The sequence below is a fragment of the Crocodylus siamensis genome, chromosome 4 (assembly GCF_052110815.1).
Source record: "Crocodylus siamensis isolate JL-2025a chromosome 4, ASM5211081v1, whole genome shotgun sequence".
NCBI classification, from domain to species: Eukaryota; Metazoa; Chordata; order Crocodylia; family Crocodylidae; genus Crocodylus; species Crocodylus siamensis.
This window is the reverse complement of record NC_143398.1, coordinates 35,523,186-35,550,406: the sequence shown is the minus strand read 5'-3', so window position 1 is coordinate 35,550,406 and position 27,221 is coordinate 35,523,186. Positions and strand designations below refer to the sequence as shown.

Here is a 27,221-nt window from a genome sequence, read left to right as displayed (position 1 = left end):
TCTGTGCCCTGTGTCCTCCAGAGCTGCCTTCTGTTGTCTGATAGCACCAGTGGACCAACATTTGTGTGCTTAAATTCTTACAGGTGTTCCTAAGTAGACAAAAGCCTTGGTGCTATATACTCAATTCAACATTCACCTCCTTGTTGTTTATGCTTTTATAAAAAATTTGCCTCCTTTCTGTTTTGACTGTTGAAGGTCAAGTCTGAAGAACTCCTTGGCTTCTCCTGTCTTCATCAATGCCTCTAATCTTGGAGAGAGAATTTGTTTTATAGAAGTGCATTTTAGCTTGCTATCCTCTTGAGCCTGTCTGCCTTCCTGGCAATAATTTGACTTGCTAGCCATTTCTTAATTCCCATTGTATCTCTGACAGTGGGGAAAAAGGTAAGTGGGTCATAGGGCATCTTGTGTAGGTTGGGGAAGAAGGGAAGTTATAATTTCAGGAATATGTGAGGAGGGATGAGGATGGTGTTCACATTAAGTTTATTGTATTTATACTTCTTTCTTTTTTATAAAATGTATTTTCAAAGGTCTTAACATTCAGGCTCCTTGAAATTTCATTTTAATATGCACTTATGTATAATGATATAGTGATACATACCTATACTGCTCTGTAGGCATTCATACAGTGCTCATTGTTATGTTATCTAAATACCTGAGGAGAATGAAGGAACCCAGTGTATAAAATGATGGACCACTGAATCTTACCTCTTGTGTCATAAGGCTAATGTCTTTAAATAGAAAGCTGGTTAAAAAAAATAATATGCTTCGAAATATTGTGTGAATATGTGGGGGGAGGGGAGTTGGAGATATTTCTTTATATTTTTTTCCTGTTTTCATCCAGCTTCTTAGCTGGCTATAAAATGGCAAAATTGTAATAAAATACAGTAAAAAAAATCCACCCTATCAATTAGTTTACCAAATTTATTTACAATAAATTTGAATATAGTAATTGCTTGGAATACATAATAGATAAAAAAAAAAAATCAAGCATATTGAATGCTTGTACAATTGTTGTAGAATCTCTTTTAACAGATAAAGTGATCTTCAACAGACCTTTTCTTATCATGAAAGCGTCCTTAACTTCTTTTTTATCTCGAAGACTTCCCCCTTCTTGTGGTACTTCTATTCAGCCCTACCTCGTGCTTTGGGATGTAGCGTTATATTTGTACCTCTAGGTGCAACTGACAAAAGGACTCGGGTGCTACTTCTGCCAACACTGGGTTTTATTTTCTTGTATTCATTTCTTCCACACAAAGAGCTGCGGTTTATCATATACACTTTCCCTGTCTTCAACATTGTGGCTGCCAAAGGTTGCTCAAGAATGTAAGTTTTAAGAAGTAGTATTTTAAGTGTTCTAAAAAAATATTCTTAATCCAAAACTTAGTGACTTTATGCATTTTCAGGATGATGTAAATGTTATTATCCCAATTTTGGAGGAGGAAATGGAGGCATGGGAAAGTAAAATGGTTTTGTATGAGGTCATCCAACAGGCCATGACAGAGCTACAAATAGAAAACTAGGTCCTAGTTGGTACAGTCTAGTGCTCTGTACATTAGACAATACTGCTTTACTTGATAGGTATTACTGCCTCTCCTCATACAGATATGTGTAGGTCAGTTCTTTTGTCACAGAGTAGAAAAAGCCTTAAATGTCAAAAGAGGGCATGCATACAGATGGTTATAGTGCTATATTATGGTAGATAGTGCTTTTGTACATGGAACAACTGTTGTAGTGACCAGTGGCAGCACAGGTTAGAAGTTGGCTGTCCCATGATCAGCACAAAGGTCTGAAGGCCCCTCAGCAGGAGTCATAGAGGGCTGTTCTGGGGTTTGACTAAGGTAAAGAGGTATGGACCACATAATTATGCTTATTTTAACCTAATACTAGCTCTTTGCACCTAACCTTTTGGTATGGGTATATGCAGCAGTAATACCCATATACAGTATATACAAGTATACAGTGTATACAAGTATACAAGCAGTAATACAAGTAATGCTGTGGGCAACATCTTAATTTGCTGTAACTGGCAGCCTAAGTGTTTTTTGTTTTTTTAATTTCCTGTGGCTATGAACAGTGTCAGCAATGTCATTATTTCTGCACCTGTAAGAAGGAGAATGTTTGGAGATGGGGAAATGGGCTGTATTTTGGACTGCTGCCAGCCAGCAAATGGAAGTAATTTAGTGCTCTTTTTATGCAGATGTGCACCTGCATTGGAGGACTACTGTTATTGTGTCATATTAATCCAAAATGTACATTGACCCATATTGTTACCTTTGTAATCAGATATATAACTATACTTATTACTAACTATAGTGGCATTTAAGCTAAGATGTCAGTTAAAACTGAAAGTGCTAGACCACTGTAAGTACAATGGCTATCCTTAAAATGGTCTGCCAAGACAGCTTATTCCGTATGCTGAACAAATATCACATTTTTGCTTTACTTGATTATCCCAATTAATGAACATTTTGAGCAGGTATCCCCAACAGATTGCACTCCTAGCACAATTATAATTCAGTTTACTTCACCCACTAGAGGAAAAAATGATTTATTCCAGCGTAGTATTGTATTGGTAACATTGCTTTCCTCAGAGGACTACTTAATGAGTCTAATACACATATTAGCATTAATTATGGAGTTAACATGGAATAACTGAATATAGTTTTACAGATTACAATTTTCCAAAGCAGTTTAGATATTTATTTCTATAGCTAAGGTTTAAAACATGAAAGTGTGTAATAATATGGATATTGTATTGCTTGTTGTTACTATGAATTGTTGTAAAGATAATTCCTTTAGAAATGTTGGAAACAAATGCATTCTGTTAGAATTAGCTTATTAATAACATTTGCAGAAATCCCCTTTCTTTCTTTTGTCTAACAGTGAAACCATCTGTTTTTCAAAGCATTTTTGTCCCAGTATTTAATCTAGCATATCTAGAATGTGAAAGGCAGGCAAGATCAAGAGCTAATCTTTGTTTATCTTTTTCTCCTTTGCAGTCTGAATAACTACAGGAAATCCTGTCTTTATAAACTAGGATCTCTGTTTGTTATAACACATCTTCTAGTTAATTGTGCTTATTCAGGAACATCATTATATGTTTCACATTTCAACTACCCTGGAGGAGTAGCAATACAGAAATTACATGAGTTTGTGCCTTCAACAGCAGGTATGTAAGACTCGTGCAAAAGAGTTCAGTTTTACATTTTTCTGCTACATGTTTTCTATAAACATTAGGTTTGTTTCTTATTTTGCGATAGTTGCCATATTTACGTGAATTCTAGACAAAGCTGGAACTGAGCTGCTGCCTGCCCTGGGAAGGAATGGGTCATTTGGTGGGGGAGCACAGGGAGACTGAGGGGTGTGGAGAGGGAAGGGGAAGCCCTGCCTGTGCAGTTCAAGGGGGAGCACAGGGGACACTGCAGCCTGACCTAACGTTGCAGTAACTATTTGGAAATGGTATTGTTTCTCTTGTAGATGTCTCTGTTCACATTGATGTGACTGCTGCACAAACTGGGGTTTCTCGATTTTTAGAAATCAACCCGAATTGGAGGTATGTTATGAACAAAGATTTTGTTTTCCTTGCTGCCAACAAGCATCATGGGTACTGGTTCCTATATAGTGTGCTTGTTAAGTCATGATCAAGGAAAATACAAATCTTTAGGGAATTGTGGTGGAGTCTGTGGGAATTTCACACCAAACACAGGATGATCATAAAGCTATTATGTTTTTCTTGGCTCTTAAATAATGAACCAGAGATATTTTGTTTAAATGCCAGAGATCATTTGAAAACACAAGAAACTCTCAAATATTGGTTAGCTTATTGTTTTTGAACACCTTTACTGTAGCTCCACCAAAAAAATCATACAGAATTCCCTCTGCATTTCACTAGGTCCTGTAAAATGCATCACACTAGTCCCAATGCTTTTCTGTTCTTCACAGTCCAATGCAAAAAACAAAACAAGACATTGCTTTAAGCCCAGTTTCTAAAGACAGCAGTAGATTTTTTTTAAACAAAAATGATAAAATGTACTAGTACTTACTTGCTTAAAGTATTCTTTAATTATGTTGGGAACTTTATTTTATTGTTGTGACATAAAATGACTAATGTCATGGCCATATAAATCTGGGTGAGAACATCTATGTAATGTTTTAGCTAAAATCATCAGCAGTGCAAAACCATCAGTGTTAGTTAATAGATATTGCAGTTAGGATGCTGTTGTTTATTTTTCAGGATACGGATGAGAAAAAGCCCCAGTATACTTTTAATACAGAAAGCTTTTTCCACAAGGAGAGCCTAGATACCTTATTTTAAAATTGAAACTTAGACTGAAGAATTCAGCAGCTTTAAAAACAAACCTGATTTTTGGCTTTTTCAGGTCAGCAGCAAACTGTCACTAATACAGTGTCTGCAGAATTTGACCTGAATTGAAGAGAAATCCCAGGTGATCTGTGCCTGGGTATTTTTCACTTTCATCAGTCATGATCTTCAGAATCAGACATAGTCTTGTAATTCAGTTCTTTGTGTGCAGGGCCTGACAAATCATGCTCTCTGGTGTGAAAGAGGAGAATGAGAAGAAAGATGTTCTGGGGAGGGGGAGAGGTGGAAATTGCCAAGCTTGGTGTTTCTGATTTTATCACTATCTTTTCAAAATACAAATAACACTACTGAATATTTTAAAGGGGATGTTTTCTCTCAGAAGTGCAAGTCCATCTGTGCTCTAGTCATAATGTTTTTGTGTGTTGGGGTCTTGAGTGTACATCATAGAACATTCTCTATGGTAGGATGGACAATAGCTGAAGTGCTCCATTTATTGTTTACTCAGCAAATTCATATGCTGAACATTCTTAGAAATATTTTACTCTTTATTTTTTTATATATAAAGTACATAATGTTGATGGATTTTGCTCAGTTTTGCTTCTCAGTGATGATACAGGAATAATTTGTTCATGAAACCATGATATGGTGAAAAAAAGAAGGAAATATTATTCCCGTCACTCTGATAGATGTTCCATGGTTGTGAGCCAAGAGGCAGTTTGTCTCACTTTTATCTTTGCTCATCAGAAAGAAGCCTCAGGGAAAGGTTGATTCATTCTAAGGATCTACATGGAAGGAATCAGGCAAAATCAGCAGCCGAGCCCTCTACATAGGGTACTGAAACCTTATCATTGGATAACACAATAGTACATGCAAGGAGAGTGGCACCATCTGTTCCCTCTTGCTTAAGGAAGCAATAACCTATCAGATGAGTAGAAACTAATTTACCCTCTTCAGAAATCAAGTCCATGAAGTAAAAATCAAATTTATGGACAGGGTGGCTAAGCAAATTAATGATTCATCAGGATAGCTACTGCACATAACCAGAAGTAGTCTGGGAGTTAACATCTTTCACTTATATATCCAGATTATATCTAGTTGCCTCAAGAAAAAAAACATGCAAAGCTTTCAAAGAGGGACTGAAATAAGTTTGATGTAGGTTCTAAAATGGGGCAGGCCCTATAATCTTTTCTGAATGCATTAATTAATGTATACTCTTTAAACAAGGATGAAGGTCTCTGTAAAAATAAGGTGCCTAGTAAGCTGTCAAGGGGAGTGGTGGAATCTTCATTTGGAGGTTTTTGAGAAGAGGCTAGATGGGCATCTGTCTGAGATGGTTTAGGAACAGCAACTCCTGCATTTTTTTTAGAGGTTAGATTAGGTGATTTGCAAGATCCCTTCTAACCAGTGGATACTGTAATGCTAAGGTATTTAAAGATAATTATGGAGAGCCTGCATCTTTATGATAGTCCCTGTACTTGTTGAGGAGGAAAATACTAGATGTGTACTGATACATTGGTTTGATATTGGATTGGTACCTGTGACAGGAGCATCTCTACTGGAGCCTTTCTATTGGTGGCACCGCCCTCCTGTTATGGGCCAACCACCTGCTTATTCTTCTGCCATGCCTTGATTTGAATTGATTAATTGACTGATGTAATTAGCAGGAGGCTTCCCACTTCTTGTTCCCTGGTGCCAGGGGGCGCTATCTGACGCTCCTTTTCCACCCCTATACCACAGCTCAAGCCTTGCAGATGGTACTGACATAGTTTTTGACCTGGGCCCTGTTGTGGCTTGGCCCTCTCCTTTACCTTCTTGGGGCTTCTCGCTGCCCTCCCCCCCTTGCTCTGGGGTTTCTCACTGCCCCCCTTGTTCTGGGGCTGGGGTCAGTGCACCCCAAAATGCTGCACTCTCTGGCGCCAAGGTCCACTTTCCCGTGGAGCCCCTCTGAGGCCTCCTCCAACCCCTAATAGCCTCACCAGGTCCTCCGGTAAAAACAGTAAACACAAAAAACACAGAGCCCCTGGGCTGTAACACAAAAAGCTGGACCATCCGGCCAAACAGCATTTAACCCCTACCAGGAAAACACTCCAACCCCAGCAGCGACCAGGGGATGCTCGCACAGTCAGAGTTCTCCCCTCCATCTGTACTAGCTGAGCTTCTCCTCCCTCAGTTGCCAGAGAGGAACTGCCCTCCTGGCCTCCTGCCTGGGCTTATATGGGCCAGGCCCTGCCCCTTCCTGTCAGCTGGCCCCACTGGTTGCCCTAGCAACCAGCACCTGTGACTCTGGCTGCCCTGGTGACTGGCACCTCCCCCTTCTTGCCACTAGGGATCTCTCCCAAGCTGTTCCTCTGCTCTCAGGCACAGGGCACCTGAGTGCTCTGCGACAGTACCAATATGAAGAAAATTGTTCGTATCGGATCCTATTAGCCCTATGGGGTTGATAATTTGGTCGATAAATGCCTGTGCTGCTTGCAGCTGCACCGCAGCACGGAGCAGAGCCGGCAGCGTGGAGAGCTGCCTCCAGCTGGTAAATTGGAAGGGGAGGGGAAGGGGCGTGGTGGGGAAGATCAACGCCCCCATGGAGAGGGAGGAGGCAGGGGCAGGTGCTACCCAGCCGGGGTGGGAGGGGAGCATGGGACGGAGATACAGCTTGTGGGGTGGGGGTGGCCCCCACTAATGCTTGCACCCCGGGAGGAAGAGGGGTGGCCATGTGCCCCCAGACCTGTGTGGTGTGGGGCGGGTGGCACCAGAGCTGGTGCTTCACAGCTCTTTTAGCCAGGAGCTGAGTTCAGAGCAGGCTCTGACAGCGCTGGGAGGAGGCTGTAACTACTCCAGATTTCACTGCAGCTCTGTTCCCAACCCCGTGCCACTGCCTGGCACAGCCCCAACTCAACATCCCGCCTCCACCCAAGCACTGGGAAAAGCTGGGGCTGCACTGGGTGGTGGTGCAGGGCTGGGAGCGGAGCTGCAGCAAAATTTGGGGTGGCTGCAGCCTCTTCCCAGTGCCACTGAAGCCTTCTCCAAGCTCAGCCCCCTGGTGAGAAGAGCTGTGCAGCTCCAGCTCCACCCTGCAGCTACCACCCAACCCGTGCCATGCAGATCTGGGGCACACAGCCACGCCCCTCTGCCCTCCTGAGGTGCATACAGCAGCAGGAACCACCCTCTCCCCATGAATCGTGCCTTATCCCGCCCCAGCTGGGCAGTGCCTGCCCCGTCCCCTTCCTCACTGGGGGGGGGGGCATTGATCTGCCCCCCTCCCCTTCTTTCCCCCCACCTTTCACCACACCAGACTTACCACCTGGAGGCAGCTGTATCGGATATCAGGACTTTTTTCCATTATTTTTAGTTACACCTCAAGATGTGAGGATTGATGGAAAATCACTAGTGGGATAGTGCATTTGCTGTCAGTTAATCTTTTGCTCCATTTACTTCAGTTTGATCATCATTTAGGTAATGTTAAGTCTAAGCATATTTTTTGTGAAAACTGTTGTAAAGCATTGATCCAGAGCTGAATAGAAAAGTTAGACTTTGAAGCTTTTATTTTAGAATCTGTCGGGGAAAACCGAATGGATCAGGCCTCAAGGTCATGGTGGGCCGGGGTGGCAATTAGATACGGACAGGTGGGATTAGCAGCGTTGAGTCTGGAGTTAGGGACTCGGAGCGGATTGAGAAAGAACAGGTGAATTTATTTGACTTGCGCTTCAGGCATAGGCAGAAAGGTCTTCAGTTACAGTTTGGAACACAAACAAACAATTAACAACAAAGGGGTCTGTTGGCCCACGAGGTTCAGTCCGAAGACCTAGTCCCTCAACAAAATGAACTGTAACACGGTGATGATGAACCGCGTGATGCCAGTCCACAGCAATGGACAAATCGGGTGGTCGAATACAAAAAGCCGAGGTCAGTAGCCAGAAGATGAAGCAGCGGAGACGTCAGTTGGAGGGATGAGCAGAGTCGTAGTTGGTGAGGAAAGCCGAGGTCGATGATCCAGAACCGGGTTAAACAAAGTCCAGAGAGTGATCCGAAATCGTAAGCCGTTAATCAGTTCAAAAGGTAAGTCAGGAGCCAGATGAGTACAAAAGCAAGTATCAACAGAGTTGAAGGAGGAGATCAATAGGCCCTGAAGCCTGACTCAGAGAACAGTCCCTGCAGCAGCAGCCTCTGTCTCTAGTCCATGCGATCTCCCCCCACACACCAACACACCACCCCCAGGGAGGGGCTCACAGAACTTTTATATCAATTTGGTAGCCAATCAACATGCTCTCCGCAGAGAAATTTCTAGTCCGATTACCTCATGTCAGGTTCTGACTGAGCATGCTCTCAGTCAGGAGCTGACACAATCTGAGCATGGGTCTGTGGGGAAAGTAGGTCAGCAATGATTGACAGCTCCGCAGGTCACCCAGGGGGCAAGGACTGGGTGAGCCTTGGAAATTTCCACTCACAGCTTCAAACCGCGCATGTCAGTTTAACCTCTTCTGTACTGGCAGCACATACTCAAAAAATTTCCATGACAGAATCAAAGCTCCTCCTATTCCCCACCTACAATTCCTGGTTCTAAAATGGCCTTCAGACCTCAAGAGACAGGAAACAACCTAGATATTAGGATTGGTGGACACAGAACGTAATAGGTAAAGGGTTTTTTCCCCACTCTCCCTTTCTTACCCAATTGTCATAAGGCAGGGGTGGGAAATTATTTGGGCCAGAGAGCCACTTAGGGAGTTTCACTGAGCTGCCACTGGCTGGGTCAGCATGCTGCGCCACCCTCCACAACAGCTAACCAAAACTCTGCAAGTGGCCCTCCAGCCAAAATATTTTCCCATCCCGATCTATGGCAGAGAGGTGAGTGGACAAAAGTTAGGGGAATGTAACTTCTGTTCAACCCTTTTTCCTGCACCCCTTCTGCTGCCCTGAGTTTTTGCCATGCAGTTGGACTGGGCCAGTGCTGCGTTCCTGTGTACAGCCTTGGGCCACATGGGCAGAACTGGAGTGGCCCCTGCCTGACCCAGCCGTGTGCCAGGGACTCGGATGGGGAGGGGATGCACGGCTGGGCTCCCAGTTCCATTCTTGTGCCCTCTCCCCTGACATGATGGTGAGGTGCCAAGGGTGCTTGCCAAGTCAGACAGGAGCTGTGGCTACATGGCTTGAGGCGGTGCATGGGAACGTAACATAGCACCAGCCCAGCCATGTGCTGGAGACTTGGGGTGCAGGGAGAGGGGGCCTGGGATCTGTGGGTTATCCAGGCTTGCCTGGGCTGGTGCCATGCTGTTTTTCTTCCCGGCTAATATAGAATGCAAAAGACCTGAGAATATAAATATTCCTTCTTCTCCCACTGTTTGGAAAAGCCTAACATAGCATGGTGCACTTAGTTTCATGAAGGCTTTGATTTTTATATGAATGACTTGAAGAGTAGCACTGACTCACTGTTATTATATTTTCATACATATGTTCCATTGTGGCTGTTCATATTGCCCCAAAACAACATAAACAAAAGAATGAGTCAAGGAGGAGGTTCAGAATCAAGTGATTGAAAGTGATCATTTCCAATAGTGCCTCACTGAGACCTGCCTGATGATCTTGACACCACTGATCACTGGGAGAGTCTCAAGAAAGGCATCCTGAGGCATGGAGATTGTCTAGGCTTCACCACAAAGAAATATCAGGACTTCCATAAGAATGATAAAGAAGTTCAAGCTCTTGTTGATGGAAAAAGGAGACAGCTAGGCAGAATTACATTATCTCCAAATGGAAACAAGATATTTATTGCCACATTAGAGCTGAGACCCAGAGGAAAACTCACAAGTGAAAGAACAAGTAGTGAGAGGACAAAGCAAAAGAGATTCAAAAGTTTGCCAGTAGCCACAACATGAATAGTTTCTTCAGCACAACTAAACTATCTATGGACCAAGCACACAAGGAGCCGTCCCTCTGAGGTCCAAGAATAGAACAACACTTCTTAAAGACAGCTCCACTATCAATGTACGGTGGAAGGGAGCGGTTTCAAGAGCTCCTGAAGCATGATTCTTATGTGGAAGACAATACCGTCAAAGCCATTTTGCAACATCCCATTAAGGACCACAGCTCCTTATCCTCCATCAATTTATTGGTGCCGATCCACCAATTTATTAAGAGGCTTTGAAAGCCGTTAAGTAGGTGAAGAGCAACAAAGCACATAGTCCTGATGGAATACCAGCTGAATATATGCAAGATAGAAGAATTCTCTCACTAATTACATGGCATTATTATGAAAATATGGAAACACAGATTTTTAGTGACTTGGAAGATGCCAGGTTGTTATCATATTCAAGAAAGGAGATAGATTGGATTGCAGAAATTATTGTGATATTGTACTCCTTTTCCATAAATGGGAAGATCATTACCTATGTTCTCCTCATTAGACTCACTTTCTTCCTTGAGATTCTTACCTGAATCCCAATGTGGTTTCAGACCACTCAAATGTACTATGGATATGATCATTATTGCTAGACAGCTGTAGAAGTGCTATGAGCGACACCAAGATCTTTACATGGCCTTCACTGACCTAAGGCCTTTGATTCAATTGATAGAGAGGCCCTGTGAGATTTGGATGCCCATCAAAATTTGTTAACATTATCAGACTTGTTCACAATGACATGACAGCAACCATTCAAAGGAATAGCTTGAAAACAGACCACTTCACTATTAGAACTGCTTAACTGGAGTGAAGCAAGGATGTGTGATTGCACCAACACTCTTTTCCATGTATATTGCAGCTATTCCATATCTCTTTGTTGATAAGCTTCCATTGGGAGTCAGCATCCAGTACTGTGTGGACACAAATCTCTAACAACCGGTTATGTTCCAGATCCAAGATAGGCATCACCTTCGTTACTGGTCTTAAACTGTGTCATATATTCCCACTCAATTGATCATGATTGCTTTGAAGAAACTTTCCTTTCTATGGAGGCAGATAGATGAGGAAGACAAAGGGAAAGAGCTGTGACCCAACATCAGTCAGCTCTATTTCTTTCTTCTGGAACTATTTGTCACATCTGTAGGTGAACACACAGATCTTGAGCTAGCCTCGTACATCTGTGGACTACACAATGAATTCCCTATTTACTGGAAGACTAATCCTCATATTGAGGGACTGCTGCTACTGTCAGTAATGCATAATAAATGTAACATCTGCTAGGGGCTTGGGTCAAAGCAATTGATAGCTAACTATGTACAGCCCTCTTTCTCTCCAGAAACGTTGTTGCAACAGCAGCTTAGTAAAATCATTCACAACTGGTTTCCTCAAACAAGGTAGCTTTTAACTGCCAAACAAAACAGTTCCTTTGCTAAACGTACTCTCTGAATTATTCACTGGAGCGGGGACTTGAATCTGACTCTCCTGTTTCCTAGTTGAAGGCCCAAACCAAAGGGCTATGAGAGTCATTTTCTCTACATATCTGTAAGTTATCCAGGTGGAATAGAACAGCTTCAACAGTAGTGAGTGAGAGACACCAGAATATCTTAAAGCCTAGCTGCTACCACAATCTGTGAACAGGTAGAAGACCTGTTTTCAAATCCTTGTTTCAGATCAGAGGAGGGCTGGTCTAAAATCCCAAAGCAAGTCTATTGGATAAAAGGGAGAAAAATGAGTGTCATCACCTTTGTGTCCAGCTGCTGCCTGGGGGATCTAGCCTGAACGGGGATTTAAGTGCCTGAATACGTTATGAGGTGATGTTATACGATAAGTCTGAATAGGTTAAGCATTTGGCTCGTATTCTAATGCAGAGATACTGTTGTAGCCCACCTGTATTTTTAGGTACCTAAGTAACTTAATAAGTCTGATACCCAGTAATTTGATCAAGGGGAAACCTATGGCAGAACTGGAAATTAAGCCTAGGGTTCCCAATGTTAGCCAAATTACATGTGTATTAGTATGTCTGGTACTAATAGAAGCCCAAAATAGCTTTACAACCTGATCCTTTCTTGTTTGCATCCCCAAAGCACAAGATGTACACTTATCCCTGTGTGTTTCTGACCTTCCATGACAACATAATAAAGATTCTCACCTTTACTGCCTGCAGAGATTCATGAAGGAGGATGGCACACATCGCAGCAGCAAGTCATCTTCAGTCCACCAAGTTCTCTGACTTTTCCCTTTAGTTTGTGCCCTCTGTTTTTCCAACAAACATTCTCGGATTGATAAGTTTATATTTTTTTTGTTTTACTGAGACTCCTAAACTGGACTAGACTAGTTCTTCCATGGCCCTAGAAGGCAACACCTAACAGATTCATGTTGTTGGGAAAACTGATTTTTGAGACAAGATTTCTGATGTCTATTCTCCACCATATTGGACTGTCACAAACATGATGTTTATTTTTCCCTCCTTCCCCATTTATTTTATCATTTAGTTTTTTATACCTCCTCTGAAAAACAAAAACACACATAGCACAATTCAGCGTGCTATACAGGTGGTCCTTACAACACAATTGGTTCCTGAAAACCACATCTTAAGTAGAAACATAACTTGGAACCGATTTTCCCACAGGAACAATATTATAAATGGGGGATTGGTTCCTGAACCAAAGCCCAATAATACCCTATTTAAACCAAAAATAACCCAGAATTTTGTAGTCAATCAATTATAGATGAGTAACATAGCTACATTAATGTATTTCTCTATTGTAAATAGCAATCGTATTGATTTGGAAGGAGTTCTTTGAGGTGACTTTGCTGAACTTTTTGAAGGGCTCTTGGTTGGACTTTTTGAAGGGTTCTTGGCTGGAGTCTTCTCAGGAGTCTTGGCTGCAGGTTTTTCTAGAGTCTTGTCTGCTTTCTTAAAGAAAGTATCCAAGGAAGTTTGGACCGATGTTCTCCAGGGAGATGGGCAGTGCAGCGAATTTGTTTGCTGGCATGGGGTTGCATCGGATCAAGTGTCGTAGTCAGAACTGACATCAGAAAGTCGAAGCAGGGTGTCAATTTATAAACGGCGTAAGTGCTGTTCGTTTCAACTCGAAATGTCTTATAGTTGAGGACTGCCTGTATTTGCTTTCATCAATCGCCACTAACATTTTAAAGCTAAAACTAATATAACTGTGTTTTGAGGCCTGGAAGCACCGAATCCCAAGGTAGTACTCTAGCCATCTTTCATATTTCATACTGAAATGTAGGAGAGACTACCTTTCCTTGACCATGATGTGATCTCACTGCGGCTGCCTCTGTTGCATCTGAAAATAAAATCCCCCACTATGTCCCAATAGAACCAAATTATCCCAGTCTCCATTTTCTAGTGTCAGAGGGCTCACTGTAAACCTTTGTTTCTCAATGTACTTTGGCGAAGGATAGAAGGGAACTGTGCCAGAAGCAGTTACTGATTTTTTGTACAGGCCATCACAACAGTAGCAAGAGCTGAAATTGCAGTGTCTGCTTTTAGTCCCAATTCCTTTTAAAAACTAGTATTTCTTCTGAAAGCCCCATAATAAAATGTACTGAAGTATTAAAGAACTTTGAACTTTTTGAACCTGTTTTGAACAGAACATATCCTTTTAGATAATTAATGAAGGCTTGATATTTTGAGAAAAGAAAGCAAATAAATGTGTTGCCTGTTTTTTGCAGATATGACAAAAGGGAAGATGTTAAACCAGGGGACCAGCTGATGTTCTCTTATACACACATACTGATGGAAATGGACCCTATTCAAATATCACATTACAAGACTACCCACAGGCCAATGGTGAACATATCTGGCATCGGTAAAATTGTGTTGAACCTTACAGCACTACCTCCTTTTACTTTAAATTTAAAACCAAAATTAACACTGTTGGAAAAACTCCCTGTCTCTTCTTGATCAGAGATTTTTAAATGTCTCCTGACTTAACTGTTGATGATTGAGTAAGTTCCAAGACAACCTTGTTTTGCCATTCTAGCAATACTGTTCAGCAGCTGTGGGGAAAAAAAAGAAAACAATCTTTGTACTGGTTAATATTTGCCTCCATTCTTTATTTCTTATATAAATATTGCAGAGTGTTCCAACGCTGTATGTATGTGTCCCATCCAAACCATTGTGGAGCTATGTTGTACATACCATCTTCTTTGCAGAACATGTAACAAGCTCAGCACTGTTAAATACATTCTGCACGTTTGATTTGGATAGTTGCTTGTTTCACTTTGAAAGGTGTATATGTTCTAAGTGAATTGTAGGAAATAGGTACATGCCACTGAGGTATTTTTTATATGCAAGTCCTCTGTGGTGGTTGAGGATTTTCTGTATAAAGAGTGATTTCTTTCTTCCAAAAGATTAAGTTGAAATGAGAAGCTTTAATAATATCATTTTGTACTGCAGCAAAGCCATATTCATTGTAGCTTAATCACTATCCATAATTGTGCCCTGCAGGCTGATGAACTAATTAAAGTTAAAAAATCCATTTGAAGAGCAGTTGCACCTTTTGGCAAGCACCATCTCTTATCTGAGCTGAGTGTCACAGGATGGTTCATCATATATTCACTGTAGAAATAAATAAAAAGGGTAACTTGGCTTTCGGAGGAAAACATTAGGCATTCAATTTTTTTTTAGTAGCCTTCTATTTTCCAACACAAGGAAACAGTCTTGACCTGTAATATATGCATTTAGCTGTAAAATATTCTTTTTAATAAGCTTAAGAGAACATCTTCTCATTGTGAATAAATCAAAAAGGAATTCAGTGTCTGGGAAGACTGCGAAAGGTGATGTTGCAGATAGTATTTCAGAGACAAATGGACTGTATTCTGCAGAAATGGTTAGTTGTCCTTATGCCTAGAGGTTATGCGTTAAGACTGATTCACTTTGTTTTCTTCTGAGTGAGATATTTTGCTGTGTAAGCTCTTGATCAAAATCAGCACTGAGTACTCATTCTCCTTAATTAAAAGAGTTCACTGAAGTAAACAACTTAAGCTGTGTGTTAGTTGAAACTGTGATGTCTTGTTTTCTTAAAAGACTAGTTTTACTGTGGAAAGCCCTGCAGTGAAAAGTCAGTGTTACCAATAAGCACAAAAACTTGATGGCATTCCAGTCATGAAGTCCAATAACTGGATAGTAGTCTTCCTTATTTTCTAAAAACTTCAAAAGGTAAAATAAGTATGTTTTGTTGAATAAAAAACAGTGTTTCATATAGGAGCCTACCTATGCACACATACAAAAATGGCAGAGTTCCATTTTTAAGATTCTGCTTTCAAGTTTTCTTCTGTGCTTCATAGTGTATTTGAGGAACTAATAATACGGGATGGAACCTGCCCCAGTCTGCCTGGGTGGTTGTGCAGGAATCCCCACAATGAGTTTTGGAAAGGCTGACCTGCAAAACTTGTTAGTTCGGTATTTGGCTTTTCAAAATTGCCATTGGTAAGGCACCATCCATCTGATTCCTCTTTCAAAGAATACTAACTTCCCCCAGAGTGATTTTCAGCATTAAATAATTCTAGTAGGAAAGAAGGATATGCAAGTGTAAGTTTTCAAGATGCAAAGGCAATTTTTTTTACCAAGGATAGATCCAGTAAAGGATTTAAGCACCTTCCCCCAGAGTAGACTCCAAAGGCCTGAGTGAAGTGCTCCCTGTATTTTGGGGAGAGTTGCCTCAGGACAATCCAAAAATGTGGTACATTAAGGGATTTGCCTAGAACTAGCCCATAGGGAAAACTGAATGTCTGAAATGCCACTTCTCCGGAGTTTAGGGACTTCAGTATACTCAGGAGCCAGAGCCTGGATTTTTTTTCATAATGACAGGGAAGTTTTTTCACTCCATTTGAAAGAACTGAGCAGAGCTCATTTAATACTTTTTAAATGGGGTTGAAGATGTTGCTGACCCCCTTTTACCTGGAATGGTGTAACACAGTGGGTAAAATCTTTTTACTCAAGACACCCCTCAAAAAATGCTAGCTCTTAAAGCAGTTGCCCAGCATTTCCTACTCTCTCCTCAACTTAGAAGAGTGCACTGACCAGCGGGCTAAAGGCTGGTTTAGGTGCACACTCCTCTTGAAGCTAGGTGACTGGGCAGAAAGGAATGCAAGAGAATATGAGGCAGAGCTAAAATAATTTTTGCTTCAATATGATTGACTTTTTGTGAAACTTTAATTCTTCATACCTTTCTCATTAACCGTGATCTTTCGGAAAGATGACATCTAGGCAAATCATATTTGCTACAGTTTTAACTTAATTATAAAGTTGTGTGGTTTTTTAAAATGTGGCTTGGTTTGGTTTGTTTAAAATAATACTGTCTGTTCTTCTCTGGAGAGAATATCTGTGCTGCAAAGCCTGTAGGTCTGTGCAAGAGAAGACCTGCAATTTTCTAATTTTGAGGGATTTTTCCTATTTGACCTAATTTTTGGAGCACAAAGTTTTTTTTTTGTTGCCACCCCCATCCTCAACCTGCTTCTCTTCAAAAATATTTTCCCCCTGAAGTTTTGAATGCTGATTCTTTTTGCACCAGTAAGTTTAAGTGCAGTGAGACAACCATACCACAAACCAGAATATTAAAATAAGCAAGATATTTGACTACAGCTTCCTCTGGTAGCTGGTCACACGATTAGTCACAGCTTCATATTTAATGTAGTTTACATAGGGAACACAGAGAGCTCTTTCATAAGATTCTCAAACAACACTGAAAATGTAAGAAACGTGCAATATTTGTTTGCCTTAATAAGATACACCGAGATGCATGTTTGGTCTTTCTGATATGTATCTTTAATAGCCAGCTCGGATTTAAGTTCATTAATGTAAACAATGTCCAATGTAGAATTACAATGTAATTATATTAAATGTGTATTTCAGATCTTTAACACGGGCAGAGTTGGGTCCCATGTGAAGTTCAAGGTCTTTGTCAAAATACATTCATTCTTCATATGACAATTGGGAACTAGCTGGTTTGCCTCAAGTTTTTGTAAGGTCATAGTCCTGGGGTGTATTTCTGCCTTGTATATGGACACACTGCTCATTTGGGCCAAGAACCTGATGGAGGGAAGTACCATATTTTCTTGCATACCATACACGCCCAGATACGACGTATTTTAAGAAAACAACATAGAAAATATTTTTCCAGTCATGCTTAAGAGGTGACTGCATGCAGCAGCTCACTCACAGTCAATCAGATCATTGGCTGAGTAGCCAAAAGCCGCTGCTAATTGAGGAGCAGTTGTGAGAGGGTTAACACTGGACTACTCCACTTTTTTTTTCTGGCCCAGAGCAAAGTAGCAGCTATTACAGCACAGCATCTCCAGTGAAGAACTATTAGCTTCCCTATTTAAGACATGCACCTTAACTTTGGAGGGCTAACTTTTAGAGATACATGAAGTATGCAGGTAAGTACTATATGCTAAACCAGGAATTGTTTTGTGAGAGAACAGGCAGAATCCTAGTAATTAGAATCTAAGATAATATTTAGCAAGGGAACTTTCAGTTATGTACATACAGTCAAATGATCTGGGAGAATGCTCCCAGGTTTGTTCTCCCAGTAGGAAAACTTTATACAGAGTGCCCTGGGACAGACATTTGCGCAGTAAGCCTGCAGTGATGACACTGGCTTGCAGGGGACCCTAAAACAAGTACAATAGTCAGGGCAGGAAATGTGAAGTCTGCCCGGCAAGTGACAGGCAGTAGAGGGGCTGCCAGGTCAGTGACAAGGATGAGGTGTCAGTTGGGTCAATACCAGGATGTAGTGGTTGACCTACTGAAAAAGCTGGTAATAGAACACATCCCCTTCTCTTGGGCTAGGTACCTGGACAGATGTTCGGTCCAGGTACTCTTCTGAGGCATATTCTCCTGGGAGCCATTGCACTCAGGTTGCTCCCAATTTATTTTCCTCCCAGAACGACCATTTTTGCTGTGGGAGAAAAAACATTAAAAAAATATTTATACATTTGTGCCTTCTCCTGGGAGAGCAGCAAATCTCCCAGTGGAAACTGAATATGTGTATGTTGCCCTGGGATTCCGCCATTTCTTGTTGAATGACCCATTGCAGAAATATGAGGCATCCCAGTGGTTGTGTCTTTAACTGCCAGACATGTGTTTCCTCTGTCAGAATGTTTATGATTTACAGATTCCAGATGTACATATATGCTCATGCAAGATACGTTTTAGTGCATAAAGCACAGCTCAGATTTTGCCTTCAATTTCCATTCATTTCAGTAAGCATCACCACACATGTAACTTGGGACAAAACATAGTGTTAGTTACTATATTCTCATATATAACATAGCCTAACTACTTAGAACTAAATTCTGCACATTTTATTCATTTATTATAAAAAGAAATTGTACTATATTAGGTACTCAGGTAAATTTTTATTAACAGGATATTTTTTCTTCAAGGTAGTCACTTTATCTGCTTTAATCTAGAGACATATCTTCTTGCTCTACAGTGCATATATACCCCAACTGTTTGTTTGTTCCTGGCCACTCTTGTGGCAGTCATATGATCAAAGTTCTTTAAGGAGTTATCATCATCATAAATATCATTAACTACATGTCAAAGCATGTGTGTGCTTTTAAAGAAAACTCCACAGACTGCATCTGTTTCTTTGGGTAGCTAAATTGCTGTTGGAAAAAAGGGTTTGTTTTTGTTTTGGAACACCACACTGGAACTAAGTTCTCTCTGCCAGCATGGGCCTGCTACAGGACCCAATTCTGGACAGAACCCTCTTGGCAAAAACTCCTACTGACCTGCAGGGGCTTTTGCCTTTTTGGGAGCTGAGAAATCAGGAAAATATTCCAAGTTGCAACTACAGAAGTTTTTTTAAATTTCTTTGAATTTGGAAAAAAGAAAGGGTTGACATGTTACCTCATTTTAAAGGAAACATGTAGGAAACTATTCATAGCAAGCTGGCATTAAAATTTAAAATAAAATGAATTTCTTACCTTGATATATCGCCAAAAGCTCTCCAGCAGTCCTTTTGTCAGTAAATGTCTGAAATTGAGAAGTGTGCAAGCTTCTACCACTCTTATTGAAGTAACAAGCCTTATTTTGGACATTGTTTTTTTTTTTTTTTTAACTATTTTTATTACTGTATTGTTTTGGTTGTATACAGTTCTGACTGGTGTAAAAGTCAGCCCCACATTTCCAGGTTCTGGTTTCAGTGAAGCCAGCTCCTATAAGTTAATAAGCATGGATAGTCTTTGAATTGCTGTTGCCCATTCAAAATCCACAAGAGATCCTATGACCCCAGCTGACTTCCTGCCCTTTGGGCAGGGGGCTGGACTCGATGATCTCCCGAGGTCCCTTCCAGCCCTAATGTCTATGAAATCTATGAAAGAGGCTCAAACCAAAAAGGATTCAAAAGGTTACACGCACTAAAAATACTAAAATAAAACAAACTGAAAAACTCCAGTTTGCACAGCCACAGGAGCACAGGAACTGCTACCTCGATTTCCAGGGCACATTGAGGAGTGCAGCAAATAGGTGCACACTTCTGGGGTACTAGAAACCTCCAGGAGGCTTTTAGCTTCCCAGCACTCATCTTGTGTGGTGTTGCTTGACAGTGCGTCTAGCACACAGCTATATCCAGTCAGCACAGCTTAGCCCTGAGTGAATAATAAATTCCTTGTTTTAAAAATTCCTTTGTTCTCAAACTATGTCTCTTACCACAAAGAAGTTTCAGAGATCTGTAACATCTTACTACAAAGGTCAAGGTTGTTGTTATGTTCAGTAGATATAGTGGAAAACTAAGGTAATAATTAACTAGCAACTATGTAAAACAAGCTTCCCAATAACTAGTTCTGTTTGAAATGTGTTATTTATTGCTTCAAGACAGCACTCTTAATAAGTACTCTTTGCATTCAACCACAAAAGTCCAGATTTTATGCCATACTTCCCTCTCAAGATTACCTTGAAAATTTAAGGGGAAAAGATTACCAACACCACACACTAGTATCAGCAAATTCACTATAAATGCAGTTTAAAATAATTTTAGTTGTCACTTTATTTGCAAAATGCTTTGCTGAGTGTTGTGTGGTAAGTTTATGCCATTTGGAGAAGAATTCAGCAAACTTTATTTAAAATAATCAAATGATCTCAGTGAAATCAATTGGAACACTTGCATTAAAAATTTATTCAACCCAAGCAGCTGCAGAAACTTGCCTTTGAAGACCAGAGCTACGCATACCATCTAATCTTTTCTTTGTATAGCATTTTAAATTGAATTTATGGTTCTATGTACTTTGGTTGTATCAGTTTTCATTTAACGACTTTTTTCTAGGCTTATCCAAAAAGAAAAAGGCATATTCATTAGCACTAGAAAATTGCAAATAAAATGTTTAATTTCAGAAACGGAGTTCACCATTTATAAATACACTAAAACATAGTAAATGCAAAATTAGATTAGGCATAGGTACAGTATTTTAACAAAGCTACAACTTTTTCTAAAAAGGTCATAGGCAAATGAATGACTTGTTTCCCAAAAGTATTTAATTAAAACTGAAATGAGAAGATGAAATTTTAGTATTAAAAAAATGGAGAACCTTCTTAAAAATTTCAAATGCTGGCTATTTTTGCCTTACTGTGTAGTTTTGAGGGCTCTACAACATCTCATTTGCCTGATGGACACTGTCAATTATGAATCATTCCTACTACATAAAATTCTAAGCAGTGCACCATATCCATAAGGCTATTCCTGCAAATCAGGTAATTCATGATTTTTGTACTAGGAATTTTAAGACGGGTTGTTCTACACAGCTGTAATCACACGGGAAAATGAGGCTTACTTTTTACACCAGCAAACCTTATAGTTTTGATGCACTACAGATTAAAAAGGCTTTAGATTGACATTAGATTTTTTTTGCTGTTTCTTGCCTTTTTATACATTTCATTAAATAACAACCATTATTACACAAACTTTGATAAAACTTCCAAAAAGAGCTTATATAAATACCCAGAATATTTCTGTAGTTCAGTTACAATGTAAAACCTGAACAAAATAGCAAATGGGAAGTTTTATTACAGATTACTGTCTGACATTCCATAATACCTCTAAATTTAGCTTTATTTTCAGATACAATGTCAACAGTCTCCTGTAATAGTAAACACATCTTCCATAATATTTCTTCTTACCCTTTTTGTATTTTAGGGCTTGCAATTAAAAACTGCTAGGTAAAAAGATGGCTTGAACTCCACCTTTATGTACAGCTTTCTTTTGACATCTACAAAAGCTGTTTTGTTGAAATTAAAGCAATGTTTAACTAAAATACAGTACCTGGTTTATGGTTTTTACATAATAATTGAATAAAAAACTACAGAATAGAACTGTTTACATCTTTTTTGCCATTCTATTAAAACAGGACTGAGTTTTTTAAAGTTCATGTACAATTATGGATTAAAACCTACGTAATTTTGTATAATTTGACGAGACAGACTATTTCTAGTGTGAACTTTTAAAAAAACATATATACAATATCTGGCCTGAAGAACTATGAATAAGGCACATGTAGACATATTGAAAGCTGAAAAAAGAAACTAAAATTTGGAATTACAGTCATTGATTAGATGTCATACATGGCCCCTACTGGAGCAGTTCAACAATCCAACTTACAGATAATTAATATCCAGTGAGCAACAATAGTTTTAGCTGGCAGTTTGTTCAATAGTTTCAATACTGGAAGTATATTAAGGGAAGATTCACTTTCAAGAAGATAAGTTTTTCAAAGTGTTCAATCATTAGCCTCGACTGACTAAAGCTGTTGTTTTCATTGGATGTATTGAACAATCTCTCTGAAGGAACAATGCTGGGTGGACAACCCAAGAATCTAACGGCCAATTTTGACAGCACCGGCCAAGATGACCTCTTAAAGTTCCAGTAAGTTAGCGGATCACAGTTATGCTCAAGCACTTCTTCCTCCAAGTATGAAAGCACCATTTCCTCTGGTAACTTTACTTTTTCTCTTAGATCTTTTGATTTTTTCATGTCACCCATTAGTGACCACAGACTATCTTCCCCATAGGAATTTGCAGATGGTGAACCTATATCACATCCATTGGAAACAGGTTTCTCATCTTCTGAGGTAGAACTCATTATTTCCAGCTCCCTGATTAAGTCCTGTTTATATTGTTCAGCCTCCTCTTCTGTGAATAAGGATGCTTTATAACGTGGATCCAAAAGTGTAGCAAAAATGTACCTTGGATCATGAAGTGTGGAGGACAATCTACTCACCATAGCTTCTTTCAAAGATTTTAACATGGTATCTATACCCATTGTTTCCTCAAACAACATTTCTATTTTCCTGTTAAGTATGTGAATCATTGGAATCACTTGACTTAAAGTAGACATGTGTGTGCTCATCTCTCTACTTGCAGCTTCAAAAGGTTTCAGAGCATGACAGACAGACTGCATAACTTCCCACTGATCACAACTTATTAGCTCCCTAAAGCTGCACTCTATTGACATTTCATCAATTGCTCTTTTCTGTTCAATTAGGCGTTCAAGCATATGGAATGATGTATTCCACTTGGATGGAACATCTTGAATCAGTTGGTGCTGAGGCAATTCGTATTCTTTTTGTAACTCTGCTAATTTCTCTTTTGCTTTTGCTGACCGATGAACACGCTCACAGATCTTTCTTGCAATACTAAGCAAGTTTTGAACCATTCTCTGACTTTTAATAGCTTCATTCACTATGAGATTAATAGTGTGACCAAAACACTGTACACTCGAATGATCACCTTCATTTAAAGTTTTTTCTATACTCTGATTATCAGTAACAGTAATCCCGATCTGAAGGCCAATAGAAGTAATCCAGGTTTCCCACCAATATTCTAGTTGCTTTTGAATACTGATGCCATTGTAATCGCAATCGATCTGTGCAACATTTAAAAGTGCTGAACAGTGGTAATCTTCACACTGTGGTCGAAATGAGGACTCGAACGTTACCCAATGAGCTGTAAGGGTCAGATATTCTCTTGTTTGGTTGCTCATCCATATTCCAGATGTAAAATGGATCACTCCACTTTCAGCTTCTTTAAGATGTGAAATAATTATTTGTTTTACATTATCATACATGTCTGGAATCGCTGTCCTAGAAAAATAAGATGGTGAAGGTAAGGAATACTGAGGTTGCAAGTATTCAAGCAGCCTGTTAAAGCCAATGTTGTCTACAAAGGAATATGGCTGAAGGTCCAGTGCAATCATTTCAGCTACAAGACTTGTGATTTTTTTGGCAACTGGGTGAGAGTCACAAAACTTGTCATTGGTTTCATCAAAGGTTGAAGGTCCTAATAATTCTGTACTCAATGGCATGTGATTATCTGCAGGAGAGGGCAATACTGTCTCTGAGGCATCAGTTTTCAGCACATTGTTATGAAACCGCTGCAAATGTCTTAGAAGGCAACTTGTACCTAAATTTGTTGGCTTTTTCCCCCGACTAATCGTACGTCCACAGTGCATACATATTACTTTAGTTGAATCTGCAGAGCATATTGAAAAGTGATTCCACAGTTTTGAGGTCTTCTTGCTATTAACAGGAAATATAACTTGATTATCTGTTGTAACCATGGTGGGTAAGTCAGTCAACTTTGAGGATGAACATTCTGCAGAAGCCAAAGTAGCATACGGAGAATTCGCCAAACTAAAATCTAGAAAACTCTTTTGGTTCCCAACCACCTCAGGGTGGCGTCTACATAGATGTCTCATCAGGCAGCTTGTGCCCACATCTCCTTTTTTCCCACGATTTACCATGCAATTGCAATGTTTACACACCGCTTTTAGACTGTCTGCAGGAGACACTGAAAAATGATGCCAAACTTCTGATTTAAGCTTTTTCATCATCCTTTTATTCTGCTGAAACACAGCACTAGGTTCAAATATCAATGGACTTAACCCCTCACAATGCTTCTCAAGAGAAGCTGCAAGGGAGGCTTCACCTATGTCATCAGAAGATGACAAAACTGATGAGTCTTCCATTAAAATATCTCCTGAAGGCAAATTAGAATGAATCTCTTCAGTCATTCTGTCTGGCGAGGAAGAAACAGAAGTTGATTCTTTAAGCAGTTTTCCAGGAGAGGATGACATCGAATTTACATCACCATCGGAGGGCAGTAAAGAAGGCAACAAAGTTGGAGGAGCAGAATAGAGAGGTGGTATACTTGTGCCACCTCCATTTTCTTGCAAAACAATTGAACGGTGGGCTCTCCACATATGCCTTATTAAGCAACTGGTTCCAAGATCTTTTCCATTCTTTCCTCTGCTGAATTCATTCATGCAATGGATACAAACTGCTTTAGAATTATCCAGAGGTGATAAGTAAAAATGTTTCCAGACAGCAGACCTTCTCCTGGAACCTGATGTATTCTTTGGAATCATAACAGTTTTTTCTGCTACATTCTCCACAATTTCATCATACTGGCTATTGGGTAGCTGTGGGGATGACCCAACCATGGTGGCTTCTTTGCTGCATTTTTCAGAAACTGCTAGATCTGGTATATCTTCAGCAGAAACTATAGAAATAGATTCCTCAATTATTCGATCTGGAGATGGTATCTTAGAAGCAATCTTCTTGACCAGTTTTAAAGGTGATAACACAGTACTCAATTCTCCAATGTCCGCAGACTGAGGTGGTAGTAACAAAGTAGGTGAAGAAAAGGAAGATATACCTGGCATATTTCCATTTTCTTGAATAAGTACAGTAGGATGGGCTCTCCTAACATGCCTCATAAGACAACTTGTACTAAGGTCCTTTTCATTTTTACCCCTGCTAAATTCTTTCATACAGTACATACATATTGCTTTAGTGCTGTCTCTAGGGGATATAAAAAAATGATTCCATGCAGGGGATTTTTTCCTGGAGCTTATGTTTCTGCCCGAAAGGAGGCTTTGTGTCACAGCCTCCATTGCTACATCATACAGAGTGTTACTGTACTGAGAAAAGAGAGATCCGTAATCATCTTCATTTTCTGTAGATAAATATTTGCTGGGGTTGTGGGTAATGAAATTTTTTTCTTTGTCTTCTTGCTCATCACTGCTGTCAGTATGTTTGAAATCTTCCTGTTCTGTTTTTATATCAAATCTTTCCAAAGTACAATTAATAACATCATCTTCTTGCTCTACCTTTAAATTGTTGATTTTATCCAATACAAAATTACTGTCCATTCTAGGGGAATTTGCCTTATTTTCCATGGTTAACGTCTCTTTGTTCAGTCTTCATGAATTAATAAACAAACTAAAAAAGTATTAAAATTTGATTTAAAATGATATATCCTGTATTATGCACAAACAGAAATGTATCATTTATAATCCTTGGTTTTCGTATTTTATATTTGTTGTACACATATGATTAAAATGACATTGAAAAAAATTCTAGATTTAATTAATGAAATCTCATTTTTTTCCAGGATCAGGACATTGCAGCTTATGTTCTCAAACACAGCTACTATAAAATGCTTCATATTGTAGACATGGGCTTATAAACTGGATGTATTGTTTTCCTCATCAAGGAAGCCATGCTGTTCATCTTGATTGTGTAATTCTGACTGCTTTACACCATCTAAAAAAAGTAAGATATCAATTATCAGACATGAGAAATGTAAACATTAAATATCTCCCATTTTTCTTCCATTTCAACATTATAGTATCTACTATAAAAAAAAATCTCCATTATTCCATGCATCTACATGTGCAGAAAAACAGACAGGCATTGGTAGGAGCACTATAAATTAACACTGCTACTAAGATCTGAACTCAGAGTGGAATTTACAATCTTCTTGCACATTTCCATGATTTAATTCCTGCTCCAACGCTGTTGTAATTTAGAGGGCAGATACTAAATAGCTTTTATAGAAATATTACCTACCTTGTCCTCTGAAACATCAGTCCTCACAAACTCAAAACTTCACATCATCTTTTAATTTTTTATGATTAAATATAATGACTATTTATTTTGGATAAGAAAACTACATAAAGGCCAGGTCTGTGCTAAGATCTTCTGTCAGCAGAACGAAATAAATCACGAGTGTAAAGAAACATGTTCCCTGACCAACTTAGCTTTACCAGCAGAAGCCTCTAGCATAAATACAGACACAGTCCTAAAATTCAGTGATCCAGAAGAGCCTGGTTTTCCCCATGTGAGATAACTTTGTAAATGAGTAGTACAAAGCACACCTTTGCATACAGAGCTGCAACCAGTATACCTAAAACAGTAAAGTACTCCTGGAGTAATTAGCAAAAAAGAAAAACAGAGAAAGCTTCTCAAATTTGTCAGCAGCTTCATTTTCTGCTATGAAAGGGATAGTTGCCTTGTTTGCAGAAATGCAGGCTTCCAGACTCACAACTCAGGCTTAGACTCTGCCTGTTTCCTGCCCCTTTTTATTTAATCTTACAACCTAACAGTAACACGAAATCACAAAACAGAAAGCAATCAAAACTGAAACTGTAAATGACCACAGCTTAAAATCCAGCTAGAGGCTTCCTTCAGTAAAGTTTCTGTGGTTCATCCTGGCTGTTCAAGTCTATTAGCACCTGACACATTACATTAGAGGTGTACTGATACATGGGTCCCATACTGTATCAGCACCAATAAAAGGAAAATTGACATTATTGGCAATTGGTTTTTTTTGGCTGATGTGGTCGACAATGTTGCTGATAAACGTGGCGTGCATGCACAACACAGCACACGTGTTCAGAAGCATGGCCCAACAGCATGAAGAGCAGCATCTGGCTGGTAAGCCTGTTGCTGGGGAAGGGGCACGGGATAGAGGGCAGATTGAGGCCCCCCACGATGAGGGAGGGAGCGGGGCAAGGGAAGGGGCTGCACAGCTGGGATCGGGTGGGACACAGGATGGAGCCATGAGTGACTCATCCAGGGGGCACAACTTCTGCTGCTGCACACACCCCAAGAGGGCATAGGGGGGAGGTACTCCTTGGATCTACGTGCTAGGTAAGGGAGGGCTGCTGCTGCAGACGGCCCAGGGGCACTGCCGGCGGGGGG

General features: G+C 40.0%; 2 protein-coding genes across 7 annotated transcripts in view; one reads left to right on the top strand and one right to left on the bottom strand.

Moving 5' to 3' along the window:
* Nucleotides 1-15,227, top strand: part of ALG12 (ALG12 alpha-1,6-mannosyltransferase) — a 28,382-nt gene extending 13,155 nt beyond the window's left edge. For 2 of the 6 annotated variants that reach the window (XM_090042114.1, XM_090042116.1), the window contains exons 7-10: nucleotides 1,100-1,323; nucleotides 3,000-3,169; nucleotides 3,478-3,553; nucleotides 13,908-15,227. In XM_090042114.1, coding sequence (XP_089898240.1) covers nucleotides 1,100-1,323; nucleotides 3,000-3,169; nucleotides 3,478-3,553; nucleotides 13,908-14,139 — 702 coding nt within the window. In that variant the 3' untranslated portion in view covers nucleotides 14,140-15,227. Of the gene's footprint in view, nucleotides 1-1,099; nucleotides 1,324-2,999; nucleotides 3,170-3,477; nucleotides 3,554-5,065; nucleotides 13,284-13,907 lie in introns of those variants that run through there. The other 4 variants (XM_090042117.1, XM_090042118.1, XM_090042119.1 and 1 more) reach the window with 4 other exon arrangements.
* Nucleotides 15,228-20,548: 5,321 nt separating this feature from the next.
* Nucleotides 20,549-27,221, bottom strand: part of ZBED4 (zinc finger BED-type containing 4) — a 36,142-nt gene continuing 29,469 nt past the window's right edge. The window contains exon 3 of the mRNA XM_090042113.1: nucleotides 20,549-25,781. Within this exon, the coding sequence (XP_089898239.1) occupies nucleotides 21,896-25,414 (3,519 nt within the window). The 5' untranslated portion in view covers nucleotides 25,415-25,781 and the 3' untranslated portion in view covers nucleotides 20,549-21,895. The remainder of the gene's footprint in view (nucleotides 25,782-27,221) is intronic.